The 15,599-nt window shown below is 36.3% G+C and overlaps 6 protein-coding genes across 7 annotated transcripts; 3 read left to right on the forward strand and 3 right to left on the reverse strand.

Moving 5' to 3' along the window:
• Window positions 1–255: 255 nt before the first annotated feature.
• LOC145733159 (sodium/potassium-transporting ATPase subunit beta-2-like) lies at window positions 256–2,015 on the reverse strand. Its single transcript, XM_081985846.1, has 5 exons — window positions 1,779–2,015; window positions 1,355–1,612; window positions 1,014–1,300; window positions 786–960; window positions 256–730 (listed from the first exon to the last, which is right to left on the reverse strand). Exons 1-5 carry the CDS (start codon window positions 1,876–1,878, stop codon window positions 627–629), a joined length of 924 nt encoding a protein of 307 aa, XP_081841972.1. The 5' UTR covers window positions 1,879–2,015; the 3' UTR covers window positions 256–626.
• Window positions 2,016–2,545: 530 nt separating this feature from the next.
• On the reverse strand, window positions 2,546–6,668 carry LOC145733153 (sodium/potassium-transporting ATPase subunit beta-2-like). The gene is made up of 6 exons (XM_081985837.1): window positions 6,160–6,668; window positions 5,501–5,717; window positions 3,739–3,996; window positions 3,398–3,684; window positions 3,170–3,344; window positions 2,546–3,110 (listed from the first exon to the last, which is right to left on the reverse strand). The coding sequence occupies exons 2-6, from the start codon at window positions 5,703–5,705 to the stop codon at window positions 3,007–3,009; spliced, it is 1,029 nt and encodes a 342-aa protein (XP_081841963.1). The 5' UTR covers window positions 5,706–5,717; window positions 6,160–6,668; the 3' UTR covers window positions 2,546–3,006.
• Window positions 6,669–6,818: 150 nt separating this feature from the next.
• LOC145733167 (uncharacterized) lies at window positions 6,819–7,877 on the forward strand. The gene is made up of 3 exons (XM_081985856.1): window positions 6,819–6,979; window positions 7,281–7,450; window positions 7,508–7,877. The coding sequence occupies exons 1-3, from the start codon at window positions 6,919–6,921 to the stop codon at window positions 7,817–7,819; spliced, it is 543 nt and encodes a 180-aa protein (XP_081841982.1). The 5' UTR covers window positions 6,819–6,918; the 3' UTR covers window positions 7,820–7,877.
• On the reverse strand, window positions 7,878–10,946 carry Naa35 (N-alpha-acetyltransferase 35). Its single transcript, XM_081985815.1, has 10 exons — window positions 10,808–10,946; window positions 10,654–10,745; window positions 10,446–10,594; window positions 9,838–10,393; window positions 9,382–9,560; window positions 9,140–9,278; window positions 8,923–9,080; window positions 8,482–8,868; window positions 8,259–8,426; window positions 7,878–8,205 (listed from the first exon to the last, which is right to left on the reverse strand). Exons 1-10 carry the CDS (start codon window positions 10,822–10,824, stop codon window positions 7,972–7,974), a joined length of 2,079 nt encoding a protein of 692 aa, XP_081841941.1. The 5' UTR covers window positions 10,825–10,946; the 3' UTR covers window positions 7,878–7,971.
• A 32-nt stretch (window positions 10,947–10,978) lies between these two features.
• Window positions 10,979–13,870, forward strand: Tmtc4 (Transmembrane O-mannosyltransferase targeting cadherins 4). Of its 2 annotated transcripts, XM_081985817.1 has the most exons (12): window positions 10,979–11,147; window positions 11,243–11,478; window positions 11,532–11,739; window positions 11,792–11,956; window positions 12,015–12,203; window positions 12,256–12,458; window positions 12,511–12,691; window positions 12,745–12,894; window positions 12,947–13,108; window positions 13,166–13,533; window positions 13,578–13,667; window positions 13,723–13,870. In XM_081985817.1, exons 1-11 carry the CDS (start codon window positions 11,145–11,147, stop codon window positions 13,585–13,587), a joined length of 1,875 nt encoding a protein of 624 aa, XP_081841943.1. In that variant the 5' UTR covers window positions 10,979–11,144; the 3' UTR covers window positions 13,588–13,667; window positions 13,723–13,870. The 2 variants fall into 2 exon arrangements, with proteins under 2 accessions (XP_081841943.1, XP_081841944.1); XM_081985818.1 differs by lacking the exons at window positions 13,578–13,667; window positions 13,723–13,870 and having other exon boundaries at window positions 13,166–13,248; window positions 13,305–13,446.
• Window positions 13,871–14,046: 176 nt separating this feature from the next.
• RpL13A (ribosomal protein L13A) lies at window positions 14,047–15,475 on the forward strand. Its single transcript, XM_081985852.1, has 5 exons — window positions 14,047–14,204; window positions 14,427–14,557; window positions 14,622–14,731; window positions 14,909–15,054; window positions 15,234–15,475. The coding sequence occupies exons 1-5, from the start codon at window positions 14,106–14,108 to the stop codon at window positions 15,438–15,440; spliced, it is 693 nt and encodes a 230-aa protein (XP_081841978.1). The 5' UTR covers window positions 14,047–14,105; the 3' UTR covers window positions 15,441–15,475.
• Window positions 15,476–15,599: the final 124 nt, after the last annotated feature.

Genomic DNA, 15,599 nt, shown 5'->3' on the forward strand with positions numbered 1-15,599 from the left:
ATAAGATGTAATTTGAAATCTTCTTAAAGCTGTAAATTTGACTTTTGTGATTCTCCTAGAAAGTAAAATAAATAATTATCGAACATGTATAAGTTTGTTTTAAATAAATTTTTCACCCTGTAGTGGTTTCTGATAGTTTTCAAAGAGAAATTCCAACTTTCGGTCTCTGATCAATATCAGCCTAATTAGTAGGATGATTCTAACAGCATCTGGAATTACAAATACACACCAGGTACAGAAAAATCATTAATATACTTATTAAAAGTAGAAAAGCATTGCTTTATTTGAAAAGGTAAGAAAATTACAAAAGTTGCATACCTCGTAATAATTTACCGTTGTGATATTTTGAAACTTACATTTGCGCTATACTTTCTATTTTGATTGATATTGTATAGTCAGTTGAATACGCGTTTTACTTCTTTGGTTTGACGTGTGACTTTAAACCGTCTTATCCATACATAATATTAAAAACATAGATTAAAACCTTGTCTAGTTGACTATAAATATAGTCTGTTAAGCGACTTCTGACTGTTGGGTCACAATCACCAACAAAAAACGTTAATGCCGGTGCTTAAATGTGATGAACGACAATCAGAAGTAACTGAACAGACTACTACAAAATATGGCTAATCAATAAGAAGTTCAAAATGTACTGCTCCAATGCGTTCGGTCCGAGTGTATTTGATATTCTTAGCCCAAGCCCTGCATTCAATATTTATGAGAATTCCAGCTGAAATTGTCACATTGTTACAACTAATGCAAAAATGTGTTAAATGCGAACATACAAACTGGTCTTTCAAATCTGACAGCTACCAAAGGACTCAAATAACCTTCCCGATTTAAATACGGGAAATAAAACCCTGGAAACCCTTGGAACTTTTTGGGATAATAGGAAATACTTCCTATGTACTCCCTATCGGCCGGCGATTCACCTTCGCAGGAAACCCAAACGTTTTGCCTCTAAAAATGTTTGGCAATTATCCTCTCTGATCTGAATTCTATTAATTACTTACGTCTCTAGTGTTGTTAATACTTCTAATGTGATTCTTCAACTGCGCAGGCATTTCAGGAGGTAGTTCCTGCTCATCCATGTAATACTCGGGGGTCCACCCGTAAATCCGGTTCAATTTCAAAAAAATACAGGGCGAACTTCTGTGATAGTCGAAAAAGTCGTCTTTGTTGCATTTCTCCCATTCCCGCACGTCCACCTCGCAAACCTCATCCCCGTGAGGAAAGTCGGAGTGAGAGCAAGTTTTTATTTGTCCACTACCCTTAGCGATTTTACTTGGAGTGTAATAGCCTATTATACCATTGTTATTAATCTTTTGTACTGTTATAACAAAAAAAAACTTACCATCCAAGAAGGAATTCAAATTATCCACCCAAGGTTGATAGTTTGTCTTGTTAGAACCCTGAAACCAGATTAGGGTACTTTCTAAGTTGTCAGTGGGCATTGGCCGGAACCCCAATCCTGGATTGATACCAATTATCGAGCTCTCCAGTCGCCATTTAGGAATTCGTGGATTTAATGTTTGCAAAAATACCCACATGCAGATAGCCACCAAAGCTGCCAGCATACCATAGAAGATGAGGTAGAATAGACCGATTTTAGCTGTAAAATGTATTACTGTTATATAAAAATTGAATGTTTCTTTTTTTAGTAATTGTTATTGTTAACTGGGTATTTTCGTTCTCAACTATCATATACACAGAACACTCTGTATAAATCTGAGACAAATTTGACCCGCCCTCATAAACTGGTTCCCAACTAAACTAACCGCAGCTTTGAGGTGTCCTACTAAAAATCTTCTTGGTACGTGGATCGTAGATTTTGCTTTTATAATAGTCAGCTTTTGAGTAACTTCGTTGACCGGTCATTTTTAAGGCACTTTATTAACACAATTAACTACTAAACTACTTAAATTATTAAACTCTAAGGTTAAGTTTGCTTGTTCTAACCGACGCTCGTACAGGTACCATTGTATTAATGAGCAAACCTAAGCAAAGGTGCCGGACTGGTACGACTTGCGCTGATGCTGTCTTTGTTTAGTAATGAATGTTGGACGGAAAAGGAATGAGTTGCGGATGGTTGTGGTGGGCACGGGTCATTATATGGGCTGGCCAGTAGTGGTTTAATAGTGCAGCATTTTGGTTCAAAGCTCGAAGTGACTGAAAAAGTTTGGACTTTTACATAAAGTTTTTTTAATCCTAACAAAAACAATTTTTTAGATTAATTTCATTTGTTAAATTCAGCTTCTGGAGTATAGGGATATCAGCACGGTTTCAGAGGTTTTTGTCTGAAACTTGAGTAATTTGTCACAGTGGATGTTAGTCACTCTGTAATCTTTGTTATGTTTGGTCTGGTTGCTAAGCAGGTAGCACCTGGAAATGGCACAGCTATCTCTCAAATTTGTATGAAAAATAAATTTGCCAATAACGACTAGAAATAGAAGATTTTTGTTCTAGAGCATATGGAAATTTCAAAATTATACGGAATTACAAACACACACCACGTACAGGAAAATCACCAATATACAAATACAACTTATTAAAAGTAAAAAAGCGTTGTTTTATTTAGAGAATGTAAAAGTTACCTCGTAATAATTTAGCATTATGACATATTTTTGAACCTTAAATTTCTATTTCTTTTGATATTGCATATACGCGTTTTATTTCTTTGGTTTTTTTACGTGTGACTATAAACCGCCTTATCCATACATTATATTAAAACCTCTGGTATATAGTTGACCATAAATATAGTCTGTTAAGCGACTTCTGACTGTTGTCGGTGCTTAAATTTCTTATATTGATTTATTTAAGGCGACTTGCCTTCTGTTTATTAGTTGAAACGTAACAGTAATCTGACATTATAATTGAACCTTCAAACTGACAATAGCTGGTAGTATGACGTTATAAAACACACATTTGAATAGTAGAGGTAAGAAATCTGAAAAAACATTCAGAAGTCACTGAACAGACAAAACTGACTGACAGAAAAAAATGTGGCTAATCAATAAGAAGTTCAAAATGCACTGCTCCAATGCGGTCGTTCCGAGTATATTCGATGTTCTTAGCCCATACTCTGCATTCAATATTTATGAGTATTCCAGCTGAAATTGTCACATTATTACAACTATTGCAAAAATGCATTAAACAAATGACAACATACACACTGGTCTTTCAAATCTCACAGCTACCAAGGGATTCAAATAACCTTCCCGATTTAAATACGGGAAATAAAACCCGGGGAACCCTTGAAACTTCTTGGGATAGTAGGAAATACTTCCTATATGCTCCCTATCGGCTGGCGATTCACCTTCGCAAGAAACCCAAACGTTTTGCCTCTAAAATTTTTTCGCAATTATCCTCTCTGACCTGAATTCTATTAATTACTTACGTCTCTAGTGTTGTTAATACTTCTAATGTGATTCTTCAACTGCGCAGGCATTTCAGGAGGTAGTTCCTGCTCATCCATGTAATACTCGGGGGTCCACCCGTAAATCCGGTTCAATTTCAAAAAAATACAGGGTGAACTTCTGTGATAGTTGAACAAGTCGTCTTTGTTGCATTTCTCCCATTCCCGCACGTCCACCTCGCAAACCTCATCCCCGTGAGGAAAGTCAGAGTGAGAGCAAGTTTTTATTTGTCCACTACCCTTAGCCATTTTACTTGGAGTGTAATAACCTATTATACCATTATCTTTTTAATGATTTTAATTGTTATATCAAAAACACGTACCATCCAGGAAAGATTTCAAATTATCCACCCAAGGTTGATAGTTTGTCCTGTTAGAACCCTGAAACCAGATCAGGGTACTTTCTAAGTTGTCAGTGGGCATTGGCCGGAACCCCAATCCTGGATTGGTACCAATTATCGAGCTCTCCAGTTGCCATTTGGGAATTCGTGGATTTAAAGTTTGCAGAAATACCCACATGCAGATAGCCACCAAAGCTGCCAGTACCCCATAGAAAATGAGGTAGAATAGACCGATTTTAGCTGTAAAATGTACGGTATTTTAGACAACAAACTCTCACTTATTATTATTACAGTGTATATGGAATGTTTCTGTGAAATGTTATTTTATGAAACAATACAAAGTACGCTGATTGCAGTTATATTAAAATGTTTCTTTTCCTACCGAGTATTTCCTCTCAGCCATCTCAACCATCATATGCACAGAACACTCTGTATATTTTTAGACAAATAAATTTGATCCGCCCCCAACTGAATTAACCGCATCTTTGAGGTGTCCTACTAAAAATCTTCTTGGTACGTAAATTTTGCTCTTATAGTCATCAGCTTTTGAGTAACTTTGTTGACCGATCATTTTAAAAAGGCACTTTATTAACACTATTAAATACTAAGCTACAGCTACTTAAATATTGGGTATACTAAAGTTAAGTTTGCTTGTTCTAACCAAAGTTCAAAGCTTGATGTGACTGAAAAAGTTTGGACTTTTACAGAAATAAGTTTTCAAACCATTTCAGGTTTTTGTCTAAGACTTAGATTTGACAGTTGGTCAAATTATGGTTTTCCCCAATTACGTCATCGTGACGTCACAAACGCTCCATATGGAGCGTGGAAACGAATGCGGCCATACAGTAATTTGTCTTGAGTTTGAAAAATAAATTTGCCCATAAAGACTAGAAAATCTTTGTTCTAGAGCATACAGTACTATTGCAAAATCACTGGTCTAGGCAAAGAGGAAGAAACTTTCTTAGAGACATGTGTCAGTGTGCAAGGGATGTCATTCGATAGTTGACCACTTCAGGAATGCTGATTAGAATTCTGCTGTCAGATCCAAAAAAAATCCAAATGACGTCAGATTCGTTTTGGCACACTGACACATACCACCACTAAGTTAACGCCATATTTGTCTACAACATTGAATTACATAATAGTTCTCTTTTCTTATATCATAGGTTACTAGTACACTGGTTTTAAATTTTCCAATTTGGTTCACCTTATTTTGTAACAGACTTGCTTCAACCACTCACCCAGTATCAAAAAATTTAAAAAAAAAACAGCAAATCACCAATACGGTGTGTTTCAGAAAAGCCTAGCAGATTAGCAAATATATTTTTTTTAAATCCATGTGTGTATCTATGTATTTCATACTAACCAATCAACTACTGATTATTTTCTACCTAATGGCAAAATTGCTTAATAAGTAAATAAGGCAAAGTAAATGAGAAGCTAAGTGCCTAGAATTACGTCATTTTACTTTAAGTATATTAACTTAAATCATTAGACTTAACTAACACCAGCTATAACTAGTTTTTAACATATTTAAAACTCAACGGTTTTCTTAAATTACTTATTGAAAAATAAGGTTGATATATACCACACGGAGTGTCAAAAAGTTTTGTATACTGCAGATATCTCGAAAACTGTTTTTAAGTTTGCAGTACCCGGTTTCGTGTGTATACCAGACAGAAATAGTACTTTCTTAAATTTTCTATAATATACAACTTTTTGAATGATTTTCAGCTATACTTACACCAGCTAGAAGCAGTTCTACCCATAAACTCTTTGGTGGTTGGGTTCCACACAAATAGTTGCACTCGTTTCGCAATCGATTGCGGTCTTTCTCCATACCGGACAAAATATCCAGTTTGTTCTTCCAGAATTTCGTCCTGCTTATTGTGCACGCTACCTCTGGATAGACGCTGACGGTTCGGAACGGGGCGATTGCTCGTTGCCATAACGACTTTAATCTACAATTTTCGTACAAAATGAAAGAAGCTCCAAATTGCACTGGCTTATAGAGATTGAATGGTTTGAAGTGTAGGTGGCAGGAGCCGGATATTAACAATTTTCTCCTCTCTTGCCCTGATGCGTCCTTGTTTGTGTAATACACTTTGGTGCGCCTTGTCGATCAGCGGTTCTAAACATTAAAGCCCACTCGAATAAACGTCGGTTTGAATAGGCCAAAATACAGTTTTTGATGGTTGCTGACTAAGATAATTTTTCCTAAGACAGCAGTTTTAATTCAGGGAAGTGCTCTGATGATGTCGTTAATTTGAGACAAGGTCTAAAATCAGAACATTTGTAACATTAAGTTACAACCACACTGTTACTGATTGGATATTTTTCAGCTGATCAACACTGTTATTTTATTGGATTTTAAGAAGTAATATACTAAAATTTCCTACTTACTTTTCAAAATTTTTACTACTAAGAGTGTCGGTTGCTGTTGGCTACGATCACTATCAAACAGGACGCTTATACCTATTGCCTTTCAGAAATCCACCCTATATAAACCAGTTTCAAGCAGTTCATTCAAGCCCCTATTGAACGCGCCGGACAGACAAAGAAAACTTGTTCGTTGCGCACAACTAATAATTGCTAAAAAGTCCTTTAAAAGTATATTTAGTTTCTGGTTAATTAATGTTATACACAACTGGTTTCATTTTCATATATCAGCGCAAAAACTATATAATTTAAACCATTAAAATTTTACGACTGTTTGTAGGGTTTTGTTTGCCAGTTTTAGTAAAGCTTGGACGGACTTGAACCAAAAACCTTGGACGAGGTCCGTAAAAAATGGAAGATCTTTTTGTTGTTCGTCCTTGCTGAACTAAGAAGGCATGCCACTTGGAGTATTTGTTTGATTTTTAATTGTTCAGTTTGGGCATATAAGGTTTAGTACGTCGCCTAATGTTATTCCTTTTGTTTTACATTTCAATTGTTTTTGAACTCCAACTGTTAAGCACTCACTAAAGTTACTAGTGCAAAAATGTCAATGACTGTAAAAAATACAAAACTTGATCAGTTTTTGTACCAGTTTTTGAGAAGAGAATCCCTTTATTGGGTTTGGGGTGCGGTTACTATAAAAGTATTTGTCTGCGAGCATTCGTTCACAGTTGTGCGAGTACTGACCTATCCACAATCAGTAGCGCTGAAACCTATTTCATCATGTTATTTGCGTTCGCCTTTCTTATTCCCGCTCTATTAGTTGAAATAGTTCAATCTTCTGGTAAGTTTAAACTTCGTTTTTATAGTCAAACTGCAGCTCGTCAACTATTATTCCCCCAATTAAAAATAAACAGAGTTTTTACATCAGTGTAACATGTGACTTATAAAAACAAAATGTTAATTATAATACCTATATACCAAATTCAGAGATGACGAAAGCAATCTCTGATGCTGTTTTGGCCATTCAAGGTTCCAGTCAATATCATTCCCAAGACTCATTAGGACAATATTCTTACGGTTATTCTGATGGTTTATCTGTCAAAAATGAGATACGATCCGCTGACGGACTTATTCCTATTTAGATGCTGCTGGAAACGTCCAATACCGAGCCGATCCTCTTCACGGGTTTACAGCGACCGGTTCGAATATACCTGCACTAATTCTTCCGGAACCAGCCAAAGATCTCCCAGAAATCAGCAAAGTTAAGGCAAAACATTTGGAAGCTTTAAAGCTAGCTGAGGAGAATGCAAAAGTATGTACATTAGTAATATTTCTAAAATTTTTAACTGAAACAGTGCTTTTAAATTAGAAAGCAATTGATGCCAAAATATTGGAAGTAAAAGGTGCGCTTCCAACACAATCTGAGATCATTGCACTGCCGTATTCAAGCCCAATTATTCAGCCCATTGCCGCTTTTGGGTATTCGTACGCTGGACTGAGCACACCCCAAATCATTTCGACTTACTCCGCCCCAGCACCATACTTATTTATTGGAGCTCCAATATTAAAATCGGTTCAGCCTAGTAATATGGCAGGAGACGAAGCTAATAAGGGGGAATCTTCAGGAGTGGTAGCAGCCCGAGATACTGGAAAGATGTCCAAATCTGAAGAAAAATTATGATTTTTCAATTTTTTAATGTGACTGAACTTTGCCAATAAATTCAATCCAATAAAAATAATTTGGTGTTTAATTACTTAACAGCCAACTAGATTGGCTTAAAGTGACATTTATTAACTTACTAAAAATACACATATTGTACAGTACAAATAATTTCATTCATGAGTGAGTTGTCCTTCGGTCAAACAAATAACAGGAAAATGTCGACTTTCGTTAAAACAAAACGTTGGCTTAATTTTGGGCCTATGTCCAGCAGCTAACAAACGCAAAAGCACAAAATTGGTCTTTGCCGTTCGAGCTAAGGGAGCATCCGTAGGCCCTCCCGCAGCCAACAACTGGCCTGCTTGAGCAAAATGTCGACCCGCACACAAAAACAACTGTTCCGATCCCTGTAAATAAACATGTCAAAAAATTTGACTGATAAATTAAGAGTGCGAAGAACCTGTGAACCAGCAGCTTGAGCGGCTGTCCTAAAGTCACGGTAAGCAGCTGAAGGTGGCGCAGGAAGGCGAGTAAAAGCACCGAAACGGTGCTCAAAACGAACCCGTTCTCTATCGAAACCGGGCAGTGGTGCTTGAAGAAGTCCTTCACGTAACAACCCCAACAAGGCCTGGAAAAATATCTCATATGTTAAAACAACACAGTATTAAGAAAATTTAATATACTTTGAAATATCCGCCGGCCAATTGTTGAAAAGCTTGCAATCTAACAGCGTCCCTAGCATGAGGCCTAGGTCTGCGTGCGTTTTTATTACTTTTCTGCTTGCGACTGGCTTTTTGACTCCCCTGCTGCACAGCTCCTGCCCCATTCCAAGCTTCTTGCAACAAGCTGTCAGCTCGAGACAGCGTGGATATCATCCAGCCATAAATACACTCATACAAATACCAATAAACGTAGTAGTATTCATGTTCTGCGTATAATTCCAGTTCGAAACCGGCTAGCAAATATAAGGCTTGCGCTCTTAACGTGTGATACAAAGCCCAAGTAGCAAAATGCGGTCTAGGTTGCACTCCTAAAGCGGAAGCACAAGTCGTATCTGCACGTTCAGCTTCCTGAAAAGCTTTCCATGACGCGTTGAGTTTACAAAGTATTAAAAGAATTGTAACCTCCTGTAAAAGCGCAAATTCTTCCAGTAATACAGCAAGTTTATCCCGTTGACGGGCTCTATTATGCCCGCTCAGTTGCAGTAAAAGAGCTGCAGGACGCGCTGCTCTAGCAAGGAAAGCGTCAGCTGTGGCACGTGCCGAAGACGCGGCACGGCTACCTAATTTACAACAACCAATTTAAAAGTTTGTGCATTGTGTTTAATTAAATTTGACGCACTTAGGGCATTTGGACCACAAAAACTACGTAAAGCCTCTCTCAGGGAGTCACGTGATGAACCTGCGTTTCGCCCGACCAATTGTAAAGCGCTTCGGGATACAAGACAAGGCCCTGATTGGCTAAAATCTGAGAATAGTTCCTACAAAAAATAACAGTAAAAAAACCACTTGAAGTTGCATTATTGTCCTCATTCAAAATTGGGCTTATAAGTTTAATAGTCAGCTTAATTCATACTAGCTTACCACTGCTTGATGAAAACTGGTAATTCCTTGTGCTTTACAAACAATCTTAAATCGATCCATCATTTCTATAAAATGTTCAATTGCTTCCACTCTCTTCTTAATTTTAGTGTAACGCGGAAATGTTGGTGGCAAAAGTCTTTGATTTATTGATGGCTCAAAACAAGCCATTTCTTCTTCTCCTAAAAAAAGTCCATTCTATTTGCTTCTAGTTTAGCATTTACAATGCAATTTTAATTAGTTTCAGTAAATAAATTTAGTTCAAAATTTTAAGACTAAAGTAGACTTGTTAATTATAGCTACTCTAAGCACAGAAATATTGCTATAATAATTTTTTCTGAAATACAGCATTTATATTACATGAAGAGCTCCATACAAAGAACCAACTACCCAAATAAGTTAAGACAAATAAAAAATATAATTTCTTTTTGTATATTTAGTACCCACAAACCAACTTACCTTCATTTGCACCTTCTCCTAGACCTACTGTATCTTTCATCACTTGAAGCATTTCCAATGCACTGCTCAAAAGTCTCTGACAATCATTTAAAGAATTCTGTTGCTGTTCTTCTTTTCTGAGAGTATTGAGTACTTGCAAGTAGATCCTTACAAATTTGATGCGAGCAAAAATAGCTTGCATTTCAGGTTCTCCTTGCTTGTTTCTAGTCTTTTTGTGTAACTCCTCTTCAACTTCTCTTAACATGCCTATCATTCTTTGCTCTGATATATCAGGACTTAAATGAAACCCATACTGCATTGGTTGGAAGTCTTCTTCCTCATACACCATAGCTTTGTGTAGCAATTCTTTTATTACATCTAGTAACTTGTATACAGAAAGGCAAAATACTTTTAAAGCTCTATCTTGTGAAGCATAAGGTCTGTGCAAGTATAAACATGTAAAAACTGTCTGGGCTAATGAGTGTCCTTCTAACCATGAAACTAATCGTGCTAACGTACCATCTATGATACCTAACAATGTTGTTGGTGTTAGTTCATTTAGTGGCAACAGACCATCCTGGTAGTAACCAATATAAATATCCAGTTTGTCAATAAAATGATACACTTACAGTGACTGCTTGTTCAAAAGAAGTAATTTTACGTGCTCCCCTGTTGCACAGCATACCAGCATCCATTTTAGGATCCATCATTTCAATGGCAGACATTGCTTCGAAAAGTCCAAACAGTTCATCATGTAACAACTCACCCAGTTGCAGGTCTAGAATATTTAACTTTTTTAGTTCAGACACGTAATGAAAATACACTTATTCAGCTTACCAGTAACGCTTTCTTTGAATTCATCAGTGATATCTACCCAATTACGCAGGGGTTTGTTTTGACTTGAATAGTTTACAATTGAAGGTGGAGTCCTATTTTGGTTTAGTAAAAGATTGAATAAAGTTTGAAAAGTTTGTAATATGCAAAAACTTACGGGATTTCCTCGTCCATTTTTAGTAATATTTAAAATTTTATATTATACTTTTATTTTTTTTATGATTCTCCCTCACAGTTTTAACCACACTTATTTTACTTATTTATATCTTCTTTTCTTCTTTGACAGGCCGTTGTCAGTTGTCACTGTCACAATTCACAACAAATATGAAACCCAAACAAATCGATAACAAAATTTGAATTTTCAAAATTACTTCCTAAAGCTGAATAAATCAATGACAAAATCTTAAAAAATTCAATGCAGGAAATATGAAACTGGGTAAATTAATTAATAAATGTTGCCTTCGGCAATGAATTAAACTATTACAAGTAGTAAAATGGTATGTATGTATGTTAACCCCTCTTCTGTATGTTTGTATTCCTATAATTTATTACTAACTCATTTTAAAATGCTCCTACATACATATTTTTTTAGGAAGGCAATGTTCATTCTAATAAATTCATTGTGCTAGCCATATGCGCTTGGGCTAGCCATTTCATATCTCTTTGGGGCACTTTTGCTTTTGATGACTCTGAGGCCATAATAAAAAACAAGGATGTTCTACCTGGTACACCGGTGAAGGAAGCTTTTCTCAATGATTTTTGGGGCACTGATATTAAATCAAACGCCAGCCACAAGAGTTATAGGCCTCTAACAATTTTGTCTTACAGGTATACTTTTTTTAATACAAAACAATAACAGAAATAATGGTTTTGTGTGTAAGGTTGAATGTTTTCTTCTCCAATGGTCGGCTGGATGCTTTTCAGTTTCACACAGCCAATGTGGTGTTACATGGTCTTTTGTCCATAATGACACTGCCATTTTTTGAATGTTTGCTTAAGAGAAGGAGAAACAGGAAAACTTTAGCTCCACTGGATGATCCAGCCTTTACAGGTGCATTGCTTTTTGCAGTTCATCCTGTACATACAGAGGTATTAACTTGACGGTCAACTTCAGTCAGAGCAAACACTCTGTTTGTTGTAGGCTGTTGCTGCTTTAGTGGGGAGAGCAGATATTTTAACAGCCTTGATTTTTGTTGCTGTTATAATTTTTTATAGAGTTCCTTCTGGAATTTGTACCTGGTTTTTGATGGTTTTTTGGTTCACTAGTTTGGCTGTTTTGTGTAAAGAAACTGGAATTACAGTGTTGGTAATGAGTTTCTACAATTCTACACTTACCCAGTTTAGAATCAATATGTTTTTTCTAGGGTTTTTGTATATGTTATGAGCTCTATTTGCGTAACAAAGTTTCAAAGTCTTTTTGCACACATGTGGGATTGTTGGGCTTAATAGGTGCTGTAATAATGTATTTTAGATTAAGATTGATGAATTTTGAAGGTCCCATATTCAGTCCAACTGACAATCCAGCTGCTTTTGCAGAATGTTTGCTCACTAGGGTTAGTTCTACTAGAATTATTGTTCATTTTTCTGGTCATATACTTTTTCCAGATTTTATCATACAGTTATGTTTATGTTTTAAATATTGTATTGCTCATATGGCCTCAATGGTTGTGTTTTGATTGGTCAATGGGTTGTGTACCATTGGTAGAGAGTTTTTATGACTACCGTTCTGTTTACGTGGTGAGTTTCTGGGTTACGGTTGCCCTGATAACTTGTAAAACTTTGTCCAATATTTACAATCAATCAAAATTGTAAGTTAACACTAATTACTCTGCAAAATTACTCTAATAGGGGAAATTTTAGAGACCTCACTACCATGGGATTAAGTCTTTTAATAATCCCATTTTTACCTAGCAGTAACCTGCTGTTCAAAGTAGGTTTTGTGATTGCTGAACGCAATTTGTTACTTCCCAGCCTTGGCTATTGCCTTCTCATTGGCGTTGGGTTTCAAAAACTGAAAAACCGTTTTGAAAATCTTAAATTGGTGCGTTAATTCCGCAAATCAAACAACTTAAATAATTTATTTGAAAACTTCAGATTTTCACCGGGATTTACGTGCTACTTATAGGCACTTTTATAGCTCGTAGCATGTATCGAAACTTCGAATGGATAACAGAAGAACGACTATTCAAATCCGCTTTGAATGTTTGTCCTCATAACGCTAAAGTACACTACAATATTGCAAAGGTATTTAATATCTTTAACTTTTGTTTAAGACAGCTTGAAGATTGTATTGTAGGTTGCTGCTGATCAGGGTCAGAAATCTATTGCTTTGAGTAACTACAGGAAAGCTATAGATTTACATCCAAATTATGAGCAAGCTATGAACAACCTAGCCAATCTTTTAAGAGAAAATGGTCAACTTGACGAAGCGGAAACTTTACTAAGAAAAGCAGTTGACGTTTGTATTTTTTAATTTTTATTCTGGTACAGTTGGGAGAGTTGTTTTAACGTGTAGGTTAGGCCCAATTTTGCTGCTGCTTGGATGAACTTAGGCATAGTACTGAGCGGGAAAGGTCGTGTAGAGGAAGCAGAAACCGCGTACAAAATGGCGATCAAATATCGTAGCAAATACGCTGACGCTCAGTACAATTTAGGTAATCTCTATCTGGATATGGGGAGACATGAGGAAGCTTTGGCGGCTTGGAAAAATGCTGTTCATCTCCGACCTAGTCATGTAGCCGCTTGGGGAAATGCACTTGCTCTGTTGGATTCTAAGGGGCGTGCTCAAGAAGCTATTAAACTGGGTGCTGCCGCTTTACGTCACGCTCCTAAAGCGCCCTCTATTCATTTTGCTGTAGGCAATGCTCTTGGCAAACTGAACCGGTATGTTTGACGTGTTACGTAAAGTTTATTAACTTAAAAAAAAGTTTATTATAACAGCTTCCCAGAGGCCGAATTTCATTTTCAGCAAGCAATTAAGTTGAACGAAAGCAACGCTCTCTACTATTCTAATTTAGGTGATTAAAAGAATCCAAATTAGCAGTTCCCGGTTGTATTTTTTGATTTTCGCAGGAGTCTTGTATCATCGTTGGGAAAAACGCGAAAAAGCCCGTCAAATGTATTTGAAAGCTTTAACTTTGGACCCGAATCTGAAATCAGCTATAGCTAATCTCCGTAAATTGGATAACTTAACGATAGAATCTCACGGTGTTAGAAATAGTTTGTAACGAATACATTCCGTGTATTGTGATATTATTTATTTATATTCAGTTGTAGCTCTTTTATTTTAATAAAAATTAAAAAAAAAATCTAATTTCTTTCTCCTACATACAAACTCATTGTCAAACTAAGCAACCTTTTTTCATTACTAAAAAACACTAATATTTTGAGCACCTCATCAGCTTTGGAACGTTCCCCATCCATGCACTTTCAAAATCATTGATTTCAGTTGACTGATGGTTGACGTTAATAATTTTCGGTTGGTAGTGTTGGCAACCCTGCTTGCTGCAGCCTTTTCTTTGACGGATAGAAACATGACGGGATTCAGCGAAAAGGTACTTTCCTTATTTTTACTAATTTTACTTGTTTTTTAACGCAAATTTGTGGTGAATATTGTTTATTAGGGCACTATGTTGAACTAAAACATAAATTTCATCCCAAATTTGTTTTACAGGCCTTACAAAATGAGTTCGAAAGTCACCTAACCTACAAACCGTAGCGTTGTATGGGGACACGTGTTTTTCTCCTTTAATTAAAGGCAATTTTTATTTTTTCAGCCGATCCTTATTGACGGAAGGGGCCATTTGCTGGGCCGATTGGCCGCTATTGTCGCCAAAACCCTTTTGCAGGGTAATAAGGTTATTGTTGTTCGGTGTGAACAACTAAACATTTCTGGTAACTTCTTCAGGTGAGTGCTCTCTCTATTAGCTGTTTACTTCTTCAATTCTCAAAAATGTGCGTTTGATTTATAGAAACAAGTTGAAGTTTATGTCGTTTTTGAGAAAACGATGCAACGTGAATCCAGCCAGAGGGCCGTTCCATTTCAGAGCCCCCTCCAGAATTTTCTGGAAAACTGTTAGAGGTATGTGTGCAGTTTTTTGTTTTCTCCAAGTGAACCAGTTATCCACATGATTATAAACAAAATCTTACCTACATTATTTGAAGTGTAATGAAAATATTTTTTTAAAATGATATATTTTTTAATTTACTACAAAGTAGCAGTGTAATATGCAGATTAAGTTGTATTAATACATTTCAGGTATGCTACCACACAAAACTGAAAGAGGCAAGCAAGCTTTGAGGAAACTGAAGGCTTATGAGGGTATCCCACCACCATATGACAGGAGGAAGCGTGTTGTGGTACCTGGAGCACTTAGGGTTGTCTGTTTGAAACCTGGCAGAAAGGTGAGCACTGGTTCACTTTGTTTCATTATTTTGATCTGCAATTACTGTGATGAATTAATATTTACCTACATTATTTGATTTCTTTATGAAATGTTTCACTTTGTCTGACTTAACTTTGTTTCTATACAAACTATTTATGTTATGTGGGTATGTGAACATGACATTTTGTGTTGTTCCAGTTCTGTCACGTGGGCAGGCTGTCACATGAAGTTGGCTGGAAGTACCAGGCTGTGGTAAGAACTTTGGAAACCAAACGAAAGGTTAAGGCTGTTTTGAGCATCCGAAAGAGGGACAAACTGAAGAAGATCACTGCTCAAGCCTCTGACAAGGTGGCCAAGCAGGTGAAGCCGTTCACGGAAACCATAAACTCTTTTGGTTATAACTAAGCTTAAATTTAATCAATAAAGTTTTTAAACATAAACTGTGTATTTTATTTAATATTGACATTCCATACATTTAAAGGTTACCAATTTCTTTTATGAAATGAAATTTAGTCTTCAATTGAATAACATTGCTACCAGATGGCGGGTTAAAAATACCCCAAA

The sequence above is a fragment of the Ips typographus genome, linkage group LG8, assembly GCF_016097725.1.
Source record: "Ips typographus isolate SLU linkage group LG8, UJ_Ityp_2.0, whole genome shotgun sequence".
Classification (NCBI taxonomy): domain Eukaryota; kingdom Metazoa; phylum Arthropoda; class Insecta; order Coleoptera; family Curculionidae; genus Ips; species Ips typographus.